General features: G+C 42.8%; 1 protein-coding gene across 9 annotated transcripts in view; it reads left to right on the top strand.

Moving 5' to 3' along the window:
• Positions 1-14,858, top strand: part of DMXL2 (Dmx like 2) — a 304,172-nt gene that overhangs the window by 85,722 nt on the left and 203,592 nt on the right. For 8 of the 9 annotated variants that reach the window (XM_073618681.1, XM_073618685.1, XM_073618686.1 and 5 more), the window contains exons 8-11: positions 1,176-1,353; positions 4,992-5,166; positions 10,669-10,875; positions 12,571-12,833. In XM_073618681.1, coding sequence (XP_073474782.1) covers positions 1,176-1,353; positions 4,992-5,166; positions 10,669-10,875; positions 12,571-12,833 — 823 coding nt within the window. Of the gene's footprint in view, positions 1-1,175; positions 1,354-4,991; positions 5,167-10,096; positions 10,253-10,668; positions 10,876-12,570; positions 12,834-14,858 lie in introns of those variants that run through there. The other variant, XM_073618690.1, reaches the window with a different exon arrangement.

Below are 14,858 nucleotides of genomic sequence, written 5' to 3' on the forward strand. Positions count from 1 at the left end.
AAGGCATAAATCCTCGAATGGGGTCACTTCCCTGTGAAGACTACTCTTGTCTGTTAATAAAGTGGCAAAGCTGAAAATAACAAAGCCATCGCCCATGACATGGCTAGTGGAGAGTTCATAAGCTCACAAAAGAGTTGCAATCTGTCGGGTCCAAGTGTCTGATGGAGGGGGGAGGGAGACGAGGCTTGCCAACACAGAAAGCGGTTACATACATTTCTGATGGGAATTCCAGGTTTTCCAGGATTTCAGTCATGGGGCTGGGGAAAGAGGAGAATTTCATATCTTATAATCATAGAATCTGAGACCTGGAGAAGTGATGAGATCAAGGGGGGCTCTGATGATGGGGATGGGTGATTATTGGGGTGGACCCAAGGAAGCGAAGTTAACGGTAACAACAAAATGTTTCTCTCCAGGCCGACCCATTGCTTAAATTGGATGTGGTGATGCCAATCTAAAATTTGGCATAATACAGAGGAGGCTTGGTAGATTTCAAGGTGGGGCAGCCCAGCGTCACCATCAGTTTTATGCTTCACTAGAATACTATAACAGTCTGGCTGGAGAGCCAGGCCATAGAAATTTGAGTAATGCTAAGCAGTACAGGAACTGAGGTAGGATGTTTTTCTGTACAGCTTTAGGTCTTTTACCTACTTGTAATGAAGTATGACCTATGATGTGCAGGCTGCTGAATTCAGTAGAAATCTTCACTACAGGGCTGTCCTGTTCTCCTGCTGCTGAATATTCAGCGCTGTGGGAGTTAACTTCATTCAGATGGGGACATGGTCCCTCCTGCCCCCTCCTCCATTGGAAAAAGTTATTTCAATATTTATACTGCCTGTAACACAATCTGTGAATAGAAGAGAGTCTGGGATTCTCTCCCCATTCACAGATCAAGATGTACTTCTGCCTGTACCCCTTAATGAACTCCAGGAAAAGGATTTTATGGTAAGTCGAAAATACTGTTTATAAAATACAAACTGAAATGCAAATAAAGAGATCAAAATATTAAACAATCTATTTTTGTTTTATAGATGCTAATTTCCTTAGCAATATTACATATTTAATTCTGTTCCCTTTTATTAAACCTGCCGTTTTGCTTTGCTCTTTAGCACTATCAATAGATCTTTTAGATCTGTAACAACTAGCTTACATTACTTTGTCATTTTTTTTTCTTTCAGGGGCTCGGTGTGCAATGTGTTACTTACATCCTGTCAGGATGGCATTTGCCGCCTTTGGGCCGAGACCCTTTTGCCCGAGGATAGCCTTCTTGGTGGACAAATAATTGAGCATGGCAGTTCCAGTAGTAGCTTGTCCTTTACTGGAAAGCAAAAAGACAAAATTGAGCATGCTCTTGAGGTAACATAACTGTACATTTTCTGGCTAACGTTAAAACTGAAATTCTACTTGTGAAAAAAAAATCCATGTTTTCCTTTGTCGCCTATTAATCATTTACATAGATTTGACATAGTTGTTGATGAAATCTCCAGGAATCTTTCCTTTTGAACAATTTTGATGAAAGTGAAATAGTGGGATGATGGCTGTTTACTGTGACCATCTTCTTCTTTTTTTTTTTTTTTTTTTATTTATTTTTTTTTTTTATCTGAACACAGGATGGAAAAAGTGAGCTGTAAAAAGATTTGAATATTCTGTTATTTGGTGCATAACACACATGCCATGCAGGGTGTGTTAAAACATAAATGTGTGCCATAGTTGCAAATGGATAGGATGGATAGTCCCTCCATTATAGAAGTCGTCATTCCAGTCTCTTGACAGTGATAGGTGGACCATCCAGCCCCGCTGTCAGCAGCCCATGCCACGTACACACGAGCGGACTTTTCGACCGGACTGATCCGACGGATCGAGTCCGGTGGACAATTAGACCGTGTGTGGGCTTCATCGGACCTGCAGTGGACTTTTCGGTCAAAAATCTGACAGACTTTAGATTTGGAACATGTTTCAAAGCTTTACGTCGGAACTCCGCCGGACCCCATCGAAAAGTCCGCTCGTCTGTATGCTAGTCCGATGGATGAAAACCGACGCTAGGGCAGCTATTGGCTACTGGCTATCAACTTCCTTATTTTAGTCCGGTCGTACGTCATCATGTACAAATCCGTCGGACTTTGGTGTGATCGTGTGTAGGCAAGTCCGTTTGTTCGGAAAGTCCGTCGGAAATCCACCGAAAGTCTGTCGGATAGACCGTCGGACCAGTCCGGTCGAAAAGTCCGCTTGTGTGTACGCATTAGAGTCTAATAGATGCTGTGGCTGAACAGGGCTAGGCAGTGCACTCAGTAGTACCTTTTGTACCTTGGCCTAAATGTACATACCACTAGGTGCACCTCCCAGCCTTGTCCAGCCACAATAGCTGTCAGACTCTCATAGAGTTTCACAGGCTGTTGGCAGCCGTGCTGGTAATGAGCCTGTGCCCCTCAGCTGCAGCTAAACACTGGAGCATCATGCATTAGAGATAAATGCCCAGTGTGCACAAGGTCTTTGAGATCCAACAGCTGACATTTTGTGCAGCTGCTGGATCACAATCCTGACAACTTGGGTCTCCCCTGACACTTTGAGTCAATCAGAGATGTTCCTAGTCATGTGTTCAATATGTCAACCTTGGCATAATGGTCACCTGAAACCTAGAAGCTTGACAAAATCCATTTAGATAAACACTGCAACCTTTAGGCTGGGTTCACACTAGTGCTAATTGGATGCGGGTTTCCATGCATCCAATTTGTATGTCATTGTGACAAGCTCTCTATGGAGCCGGTTCACACATCTCCAAGGCATATTGCACAGGAGTCCTGTGCGTCTTATGCTCCGTTTCAGGTTTGAATCCAGCCAAAAATTCAAGCTGAAATCGGACCTGGAACAGTAAACAGGAACGCACCGGATCCCTGCTGTGAGCCGCTCTGTGCTTCAGTGTGAACGCAGCCTTAGGCTACAATTGGATCTGTCGTGTCATTGTTTGTTTATTATTATTGTAAATTTCAAATACAATTGCAAAGCTGTCAAGGTAAGTCGTGCTGCTAAGTTTGGTCTAGGCCTCAATGACCTCTGGTCAAGTGTTCAAACCTTTTGAGACCATTCTAAGACCATCATATTTCTAGCACCCTTTCAAGCTAGGTTCAAACTTGACCTCAGTTAAGCGGGAGAGTGTGGGAATCACAGCTGGTCATGCACCCGCAAAAACATTGCACTGCTCTGTAGAGATGCGCAGGGCTGTTATTTATACTTAATGGCACCCCCACACGTTTCAACCCGCAGTGCGTTTGCGGGCACTGGAGCCGCAGTGTAATCATATGGTGCAGCACCTTTTTTTGCGTGAAATGCAGGCACAGCAACCCATTCAAATGAATGGGCTGCTATACCCATGCAAACTTGGACCACAATCCCACACAGGTCTGAACCAGGGGTCAGAAGTGCTGTCTGTGGTGGTGTATTTAGCATTTGTGCAATAATGTGCAATGTTAATTTGAATCAGCTGCCTAATGCACTACAATGGACCAAAAATCCCCAGCTATCAACACGTGGTAGTGCATTACTGTGCATTGTGGTGCAATGCATCACAGGTGAGTTGGGAACATGCGTTGGGACACCAATAGCACTGCAGTGTACCAATGCCCATGGGGGAAATTTACTAAAACTGAAGCACTCAGAATCTGATGCAGCTGTGCATGGTAGCCAATCAGCTTCTAACTTCAGCTTGCTCAATTAAGCTTTGGCAATAAAACCTGGAAGCTGATTGGTTTCTATGCAGAGCTGCACCAGATTCTGCACTCTACAGCTTTAGTAAATAACACCCAATATGTGTGTTGACACAATGCAGGGATGTTAATGGGCCCTTAGTTTTAACCTGTGCTCTTGGGGTTGAGGTTTGAGATTTGCAGATTCCCTGGAACTTTTTTTTCTTTCCAACCACCCAGTATCCTTTTCCCCTTTGTAGTGGTAGTGTATATCAGGGATATGCAATTAGCGGACCTCCAGCTGTTGCAAAACTACAAGTCCCACCATGCCTCTGCCTCTGGGTGTCATGCTTGTGGCTGTCAGTCTTGCTATGCCTCTTGGGACTTGTAGTTCTGCAACAGCTGGAGGTCTGCTAATTGCATATCCCTGGTGTATATGATGTAGTATGTTGCACTCCATAGATACCCTAATAACTTCTGAATTTTCAGAGTGTTAAAACTTAGCTTTGGAGCATTGGTTCAGTGTGTGCAGATAATTTCCAAGCACAGGAACCAAATTATCATTTATGGCTTACCTGTAGGTACAAGTGGTGTAACAGAGTTGACAGTGTGTATTCTTAGGCTCCAGTCACCCCTATGCAGGTGTGACTATGTGCCTGCATTTTTGCAAGTTGCATCGTGTTTAAGGCCCACTAGGCTGCCCTACATACGACAATCACACAGAAAGGCTTCTTTCTTTTAGGGATAGTTCACACCAGATGCAGTTCTGTGCGCTTTTTTCTGCACTAAAAATGCATGCACATTCCATGTATTCCAATGGCTCTAGTGTGTGAACTAGAACCATTGGAATACATGGAAAACACTGTGCATGCATTTTTAGGGCCAGTTCACACCACAAAAATGCACTCATACGTTCCAGATCAGTTTTTGCTTACAGTTCACACCACACACAGTTCCAGTGCGTTTTTGATACAATTTGCTAGGTTCCAATACAGTTCTCTGTGCAGAAAAAATGCAGCACACTCTACTTTGTTTTTCTGCACTGGTATGAACTACTTTGGTATACCTGGAAAGCACTGCATGCATTTTTAGTGCAGAAAAAAAGCTTGCGGAACTGCATCTGGTATGAACTAGCATTTTGATGCTGTTTAGGGCACATGCGTTGGTTGGTGCATTTAGGTTGCCATTAGGAATGAACATTGCTATGGGAATGCATGTGATATTGCACATATTCCCAAATTGCAAAAGTGTGAATGGGACCTTAAATGGACATTGTATTGCCTATAAAACTTTTTTTATTGTTCTTTTATACAGACAATTCATCACCTGAAACATTTGAGAAGAGGTAGAAGACGGTCTTCTGTTCTAGCTGCTCACACAGAATTGGTACCAAGTCAGCCAAGCCAGCAGGAATCCCACAGGCACATCTCACATCATGCCAATTCCCTTTGTCACTTTCATATAGCAGCGAGTATAAATCCCAACACAGGTAAATTAAAAGCAAATATTTTTCTATTATTATGTGTTCATTACCCATTGGACAGATTGGTCTTTCCCCAGTGATATCCCACCTCCAATACACACACACATGTACACCCCAGACATCTCAAGTCTCCCGCAAATCGCGGGAGACTCCCGCATTTGGATGCTGGCTCACGGACACCCGGGAGCACCGGTGATCTCCCGGCTGAGCCTGTCACTCAGAAAGGCAGAGCAGCCCGAGCCACGGAATGTTACTGAGCTGACACGCTGCCGCTTCCCTTCCCAATGTTATCAAATAGACAGCACCCCCTGGCTTCCCTCTAGACGTGCACGTCTCCCTTCCTGCCACTGGGGCATGCTTGTATATGTAGGTGAATTGGAATGTGATTTTAGAGCTTTCCCAGTTTGCTCTACCCGAGGCTGACTGTTCGTCATGTCCTATCTACACCTAAGGTATGACAGTGTTTGCTAACGTATATTGCAAATAGAAGTTTTCAGTAGATTATGCCAAAAGTCTTTATAATATTTGATGTTACAATGGCAATCCTAGCAGATTCCTTTGTGAAGAGCTGATTGCTGGGGATATGGCATAATATGACATTATACATTTTATTGCAAATTTAACTTGAAGCTTCCATGTTCCAGCACTTAGTTTTACACTCTACCTTCTCTCTGATGCAGACAGTACTCATTCAAAAAACATTTAGTGTGCTTTCACACTGAGGCGTTGGGGGCGTCGAGGTAAAGCACTCGGGCTTTCACACTGGAGTGAGAGGAGAGGCTCTTTACAGGCCTGTAAAGCGCCTCAGTGTGAAAGCAGCCTTACTAGTAAAAAAGAAAAATAAGAGACACAGAATGCCTATGTATGTCAAAAACGGCAAACCTTAATTGGTACTGATCAGGCTGCATTTAATTGGGGGGGGGGGGGGGGGGCGGCGCGTCACCTTCCTGAAATGAGTTTGCCACCTCCCTGAAATGAGTTTTTGCAGGTTGGGATGTCTGACACCCCATGTATCTTTCCTCCAGCACACACACTCTTTTCTCCTCAAGAGACTTCTCAGTCTGCGGTCACAATACAAATAGCATATTGAACATTGTCCATGCCCTCCCCATAGACATGGAGGTAAATCACACAGTCTGGAGGTTCAGCATTTAGAGTGAAACTTCATTCATGGGCAGTCTCTGCCCCCTACCCCCTTTGCAGATGTACGTTTCCCATTATTTCTCATTGAATAGTGCAGAATTGTGTGGGTGTGCCTGTGACAATTCTGCAGTGTATGTACCTTAACCTCTTGTTGATCAGCTGCCTCCCTCAGTCCACCAGCTTATAAACCTAAGCCCCAGTTAACCAGTCTGTAGTGTATGTGATCTGCATCAAGAGCATGTGCATAAACACTTTAGTGATGAATACTGAGTGTGTGCGTGCCCTAACTCCTTAGTGGCCTGTCCCTAGCATATTGGCATCAACTCCTTAGTGCACAGGCCGCAGCTCAGGTGTGTCAACCTCTCAGAGCCCATTCCTTTGCACATATGTGATAGCCCCTAATGCCTCTCATCACCCAATACCTAGCTCATGTAGGATAACCCCTCAGCACTTATACCCAATTGTATGTGTTTTAACCTTTCAGCACGTTTGCTTATGTCTTTTTGCTTATGTGCATTCATCTCTTAAATATCAGTAGCCATTATTCTATGCCAGGAAGGCTATCGGGTTACATTGGAAGAAACGGCATCCCTTCCTCTTTCCATATGGAAACAACTGGTTAACAACGCTCTTCCTTATTATAGAGACACATACTTTCACAGAGACTGTCCCAAGAAATATGATAGAGTTTGGGCCAAATGGCTAGCTTAACCTTCCATGGCTGTGGATGATTAATACCTTTAACAGGTAGCCCCACCTATGTTTCTTGGGAGTTGTGAGCTTGTCAGAATCCCTTGGGCTTTTACAGTTAATGCGGCTAAGCTGGGCAGAGGCACACAAGTCTGTCTAACCTGGTTATGTTATATGTTGTTACAGTCCTTATGGCCAACTTGTTTTACTGTGCACTACAGATGCTTTTATGCCCCTGTGTGGGCTATGTGCCCGAGACTGGACTGTTTGTTTTGTACTACAATATAAAAACCAATAAAAAAAGTTTTAAAAAAATATGAGTAGCCAGCTGTTCTGCCTATAACCCTCAGCAGGTTTTTCCAGCACATGTGAATTACCCCCCACCCCCCCTCAAACAATAAGAAAAGTGCATACAAAACCTCCATATACACAATCCTATAACCACAGTTGATCCAATTTGCTCAAGAGGGGGAAAGACAAATCCTTCCAGATCCCCCAGGATCAACTACCTCTGGTGTTACTATCTAATTTCCTGAGCTGGCTAAAACTAGTTCTTTTCGGGAGTTTATTCCATATTTTCACAGCTCAAAGGCCAGCCATACATGGTTCGAATCGTGGCTGGTTCAGCAGGAATGAGATTCGAACTGTGTATGGGCAGGCTGAATGTACCAAGCTGATTTATCGATCCACTTCGGTACAGCCAGCCTTCTGGATTTTACTTGCGATTATTGCCCCTCACCCCAATCCCCCTTCCTGTCGGGAGAATACAGTGTCTCAGTAGGAGGGATTCCCCTGTCAGCACTGACTGAGTTGATGGGGGACTCGTGCATATTTCTTTTATGCAACCTGGTGGCGGCAGGAAAGAAATTTGCACTGTCTGTGGTCGGCCTTACTGTGAAGAAGCCTTTCTGTGTGGTGAGGTTAAATCTCTTTTCCTCAAAATGTAAAGCCCAAGAGCCCCATTGTGCTCTGTAATGACCTGAAAGTGAATAACTCAGCACCAAGTTCACCGAATGGACAACCTATTTATTGTATAAACCTAATTTATAATAAGCAATGCATATATTACCTCAATACATTTATTTAGTGCACTCATGCCATTATTTTTTAAAGATTATTTCCTGTAATCTACAGCTTCAATTTAAAAGTGCTGCAAAAATACCGTCCTCGACAATTATCTTAAAAAAATAAATTTTTATGCAACCCGTTGACAGACTGAAGTCCCTGAGAGTGGTTAGATCCTACCTACGTGTCTAAACTCCTTTTTTTGTTCTTTTATCCCTGGGCCCTGTTGATATTTGATTGCCAAGATAATGGTTAAGGTCCCTCATTTCATGGCACACTAATTCCTGGCAGCAGGAGTATGATGTGGTAGTTTTCAGTGGCATGAACACTATAGCTGCCAAATGTTTAAAGTAACCGTTAAAATATAGTTCACACTACCTTGTAACCCTACCTGAACACCTGAAGTGAAATGGCATTTTCTTTCTAGATATAAATTAAGTGAGGACGAGTTAGAATGTCAGGTTTTTTTTTTTTTCCTTTTATTTCTGTCTGTGCCACCACTGAGGAGATTTACAATATTATGCTTAGCAGGAACACAGGATCAGCACATTCCCCTCTCACAGAACAGGCGGTCTGCCTTGTTTACATAGGCAGACTGCCGTTCTGCCTTTCTCCTAACCGTTGGTGGGTTCCGGCAGACCCGCTGGTTGGCTCCTGCTGTGTCCAATCACATCGGGAGCAGGTCGCGGGCGGCGTGCACATGCCCCAGACCCGGAAGTGCCAAATCACGCACTAATGTAAATCTATGGTGGGCAGTCCGCAACTGGTTAAAATAGGTCCATAGCAACCTAAAAATTTACCTTTTCCTTGTCATTTACACATCTAGCTGGTCCCTAGTCTGTTCCCTGTTTGTGGGGGTCTCCTTAGCTGGCCGGGTGCTAATGAGAAACCTGTGTGTACGTGGCCCCCGACCAGGACCTGAGCTAAACTGTGTGAGACCATAGAAGCAAACACCACCTGGCCGGCCACGCCTCTGCTCCCTTCTCCTCCTCCCAGCACATTGAGCTGCAGCAGCTTCTCTCTCCCCCCTACCCTCATCAAAGCTTTAGGCTCCATTCACATCTAGGCATTTTTGGGCATTTTTCTGCTCTAAGCTTTAGCTCTAAAAACGCCCAACAAGACAAATCCCATTAATTTCAATGGCCCCTGTTCACATCTGAGTATTCTGTTGCCTAAAGCAAAACGCCCGTCGCTCATAGTACATGAGCTTCTTTTTTGGCATATTACAGACGTTTTACTGCTTCTACATTGGTGACCTTTTGAACTTCAAAACGCCTGTACAAAAACTCTGCAAAAACGCCTGAAAAAATGCATGAAAAACACCTGTAAAATAGCAACGTCTAGATGTGAACGGAGCCTTACAGCGTTAAGGGGGTAGCAGCGCAGTGAAACCTGGAGCCAGCAGCAATGAAGGGTGGAATAAGTCATTTGTTTTTTGGGGAAGGGGGTTTACACATGAACAGGGTGTTTTTTACCTTAAGACTGGATTCACATCTATGCAGTTTTAGTGCTTTTTGCATTTTGCAGATTTGCACTACAGTCCATTTAACATGGTTTCCTATGGAACACATTCTGTAGTGCAAATCTGCAAAATGCAAAAAGCACTAAAACTGCATAGTTGTGAATCCAGCCTAAAGGCGTTGTACAATTTCAAATGTTTTTTTGTTCTTTTAACTAGGCATTAGTGCAGTTGGTTTGCCTTGCCTTGTAATGATGGGCTCGCATGGTGTGGTTGCAGTTTGTAGTGTCATGGCTGATCAGTTCCCCTATGTCCATGTATTCATTCACCTACCTTGTCTTTATTTGCTAAAGGAATAAGCAGCTGCTTGTTCTGGGTCTCACAGCTTCCAATCCATGCCTCACCATTTTCTCTGTGTTGCATCGTAAATGTAGGAGTTCTAATTTTATGAAAATACTTCATTGCTCTGTCTGTGTCAGATCGAATAGCTGCAGCAATGCTAGACAGAGAGGGAATTGTTGAATATGTAGTTTCTTCACAGGAAATGTCAGTTCTTAGACTACAGAGGTCATGCATTAACCTGTGCAGTGCCATGCCGCATGCCTCATGTTTGAACACACAATTTCTGACACCAGAATGTGAAGACTTTACCATAGGCTGTGAAAACAGGCCAACAAATGACACCGTGAAACTACATCAATGCGTGGCTTATGCAAGTGAAAAAACAAGGTGCAGGTAGGAAGGTTTATAATGTCTTTAATGCTGTGAATGCATTAAGTTTAAAAATGCCTAGCATTTAGAATGACTTTAACCCCCTAACACTAACCTAACCCTTAAAATGAACCCCCAACACAAATTAACCACCATTCTGTATACACGCCTCATCTGGCACTGGGAGGCTCTGCAGCGTTACAGCACAGAGATTCTAACACCAGAAAAAAATTGATTTTTGAATTCCAAAATGCGATTGCCCTCTCTTACCCACATAAATCTGTAATTTATTTTATTATTTTTGTGGGTGGCGCAGACAGACCTGTACAGAATTTAACCTAATTAATAAAAATTTTATTCAGATGACATGTGTAAACTGGAAGATTTGTTTTACAAATGTAAGGTTGAAATCACCTATTTTTTATCAATAATGTTTACAGATATTCCATCTGTTTTGGCCGGCGTAGCGTTTAACCTGGACGAAGGTTTTGGAAGCTTTGTAGTTCACTGGCTCGATAACAAGGAATTGCATTTTACGTCATCCATTGAAATATTTATACATCATTTGAAAACTATTGTGGAGCAGCAGTCGGATAGTGGAGATGATGAGGAAGATGAAGATGGTTTGCAAATGAAGCTGGATAATGGTTAGTTTTTCACTGCATAGAAACCAAAAAAACTGCTGAGCTGTTTTGGATAAGAAAGCAGCACAATATTTCAGAATCCTCTAGCTAAAGGTTTATGCGTTGTTGATTTTTTATTTTTTTTTGTCTGTTATATTAATAAACTTCTTTTAAATTTATATATCCAACTACAATGTTTGTACGCTTCAGTACAATATTTGAAAGCTTCGGAAAACATTTTTTGAAGATCTGTTTCTTCTAGCTGTCAGATATATGTACAAAAATGGGGATGTTTGGTTTAAATTAGCAAAATCCTGCTAAAGCAGAAATAAAGCTCAGCTTTAATGATCAGGGATATCTTCTTTTTTTCTCCGCTTCTGCACAGTTATATAGTAAAAAAGGTTAAGCACGTATGTATGCCGTAGTTTGTGAAAATGGATACTGGTGAGCAGCTTACTTGTATAGCAGTTCCTTTCTCATTGCAATGAACATGTGTAAAAGATTAGAGTCAGTTGCTTATGTTTTTTGATTTTTACCATTTCAGAGCATTATCCTGCATTTTAATTACACTCTTATTTAGGTTCTTATTTAGGCTTCATGTACACAGGACATTTCTCAAACTCTCCTGAACGCTGGAACATCACAGATAGTAATCCACGTTTAAAAACATGTGTTTAGCAGCGTCTACAAGCTGCGTTTAGCGGCGTTTGTGTTCAGAAGCATTTACTAAAGATAACCTCAGGAGACCCTCCTCACTAAAAACAAGTATTTATTAACTATTTCTGCCATTCTGTGAGAGAACCGTATGAGTAGCAGCTGAGAAAGCAGTGTGCGTGTAGCTAGCTGTTATTTTTTGGTTGGTTTGTTAATATGGATCCCATGATGAGCATGTGTGAGGAAATGCTCCTGATGTTGCTTTTGCCGAGGCTCCAAAGATGTAGAAAATTGCGTGAGAGGACCAGAGTTCGTCGCTACTGGACACATCCATTGATGGCTCAACGCATATCCACAGGATACTTTCTAATATCTATGTTCAGCTGTGTAATTACCCAGAGAATTTTTTTCAAATTTTACACGCATGTCAATTGCCACCTTTGACGTTCTCTTGGAAAGGGTTAGACCCCGTCTAGTTCGCATGGACACCAACATGAGGAAAAGCGTGCCACCAGAGGAACGTCTGTTGGTGACTCTCAACTTCAGCGTCAAGTAATGCAAGTCGTGTATTGTACAGGATAACTGGCTGAGAAGGGAATATCACATGGTATATCAAGCTTGCAGACAGTGATAATTGAGTTTTTGGTGTGTTTTTAGCATTTTCTTGGCTCAAAAGTAATAAATCAAATGTTTCCCTTTTAAAAACGCTTCTAGACAAAAACGCGCCTAAACACGGGTAGCCGCGTTTATCCGCATTTGGCGCTTGAAATGCCTCTAAACACAGCTTCTGAACGCATTTTTTTGGATTCCAAAAAAAGCCTCTAAACTTAACTGCCTAGACAAAACTATAAACGAACCTGTGTACATCTATGGATAAGATAACATAGAGGAGAGTTCAGGAGCAGTTGAAAAAAATGCCAAACTGCTCCTAAACATCCGTTTACCAGCAGCAGTGTACATGAGGCCTTACTCATTGGTCATACATTTTAAATAAAAAAGATTCTATTTTTGTCTGTGTGTGCTATTGGTCTGTAAATCATAATTTGATTTTATGCTTCGTTCTAGGTGAGCCGGAGGGCGGAGGATCTTTGACCGGTTCTCCTGAACATGAGGAAGCAGAGAAAGATTTCAGTACTAAAGCTTCATCACCTGGTGCAACCCTGCCTCTACCAACCGTGTTATTAGACCGGAAAATTGAATCCCTTCTCACGGAATGGAACAAGAGCGCAGATATGCTTTTCACTATTCACCCTGTAGATGGTACTTTTCTGTTGTGGCATGTGAACTACTTGGATGAGTACAATCCAGGAATCTTTAGACAAGTTCAGGTATTTATTTCAGCAGTATTCACATTTAAAGTGTTATGGTTTTACTTTGTTATTTTTACCTTTTGTTATATTTACACTGGTTACAGTTTCTGCAAATGCCTTAAGCTGGGTACACACGGGCTGAAAATCAGAAGATATTTGCCGGTTCAAAAAAAAAAAAAAACGGCTGACATTCGACCCATGTATATTTCGGTCTGTTCGACCGAAGTCAGCTTCTGTCGGACAAGCATGCTTGTAAACCAGCAGCCGACCAACTCCTGATCAGAGTGTTCTGGTGGCGGGGAGCAGTCCCCCTGTCAGAACACAACAGCTCAGTGGGGGAGATCTCTGTACTTACTTTGCATAGTGAGTACAGCAGCTCCGACTGAAGATGGCCGTGGTTTTTTTTTTTTCTTCATTCTACTCGCTGGGTTGAACGGAAAAGAATGAATAGTGTGTACCATGATTAGCTTGCATAAAGTAAGGAAACTATTTAAATATAGCCCTGATAGTCTTTATCAAGATAACAGATGGGTTCTGTCTGCTTCTTGTCTGTTAGCGACAAAAGTGATAAGTTAAGTTTATTACTTGACTGATAAGATAAGTTTCCAACAATTTGTTGTGAGGGCAAGCGCCACAGTCCCGGCACAACAAATGGGTGATTTACAGCCTGTGATTACAATAGCTTGCATATGACTGCTTTTCTCCAGAATTTGACAGTGAGGCGAAGGGAAATCTTTAACAGGTACAAGACAGTAAAAAAAACTGGTCTACTTTAGGCCCCATGCACACTGGACATTATAAAAATGCCAGTAACTAGGTGTAGAAAGCTGTAGAATGAGTTTTGCTGCGTTTTTGCAGTAGCGTTTCTTAACTTTTTTTTTTTTTTTTAGCAAAACTATACTTCCACAAAAGCTTATGGAAGCTTATGGCTCAAAAACGCTGTTAAACGCCCAATAGCCGCATTTTTTAGCTTTTATCAGAGTTAGTAACGAAGATAGTGGGCCAGTAAACTGAGATAGTACAGGCAGCCACCCGGAATTTCATGGGTGGATAACTAGTCTGGTCTTAGATCTGGTCTTCTACAAATGATTCGGCTGCTAGGTGTAGCTGCTAAACATACTGTCTGGAGAAAGCTCTTGACACGAACATGTACAGTCTCATCTGGAGAATGTGCACTCTTGTGCAAATTTAGGCCTTGTGCATACAGGACGTTTTTTTCCTCACTTAGACACCTTTGCTCTAGGGGAGGAAAAAGGAAAATTTATTATAAAATACTTACCGTAATTTTCCTTTCCTGATGGACTCCATGGCAGCCTACGTGTGGGTTAACCCCGCCTCCTCTCCAATGCTATAGGACCCCATTCCCATAAATGAGCACTCACCACTAACTGCGTTCCGTAACTAGCCTACTCTTTGACCAATGGGTGGGGAACTCCGTCTGCCATGGAGTCCATCAGGAAAGGAAAATTACGGTCAGTATTTGATAATAAATTTTCCTTTTTCCTGACAGACTCCATGGCAGCCTCAGTGTGGGAAATAACTAGCCAACCACACGGGTGGGTACGCTGAACAAATCATAATTTTAATTTGTCCTATCAACCGATAGGATTCTCAAACCAAAGTTTACAGAAGACATTGAAGCAGGCTCTATGCAGTAATGAGACATGAATGTGTTAATAGGGGCCCAAGAGGCCGCTTTGCAGATGGTGTCTGGAGCCACATGTCGAGCCGCCGCCCACGAGGCTGCCATTCCCCTGGTGGAGTGAGCTGTCACCGCCTCTGGAGGAGCCAAGCCCTTAGCCCTGTATGCTTGCTGGATGGTCTGTACGATCCAGGCTGCGAGTGTCCTGGTTGAGGCTTTCTTCCCTTTATTGCTGCCCGAGTGTAAAACAAAGAGATGATCAGAACGTCTAAAGGGAGAAGTAATTTTCAGATATTCCTTTATAGCTTCTCCTACATCCAGAGGGTGAGTTTCAGTGGACCCCGGGGACCTGAACGTAGGTAAGACGATCTCCTGATTCTCGTGGAACACCAAAGACACTT

Source organism: Aquarana catesbeiana, linkage group LG03 (genome assembly GCF_042186555.1).
Source record: "Aquarana catesbeiana isolate 2022-GZ linkage group LG03, ASM4218655v1, whole genome shotgun sequence".
Taxonomy (NCBI): domain Eukaryota; kingdom Metazoa; phylum Chordata; class Amphibia; order Anura; family Ranidae; genus Aquarana; species Aquarana catesbeiana.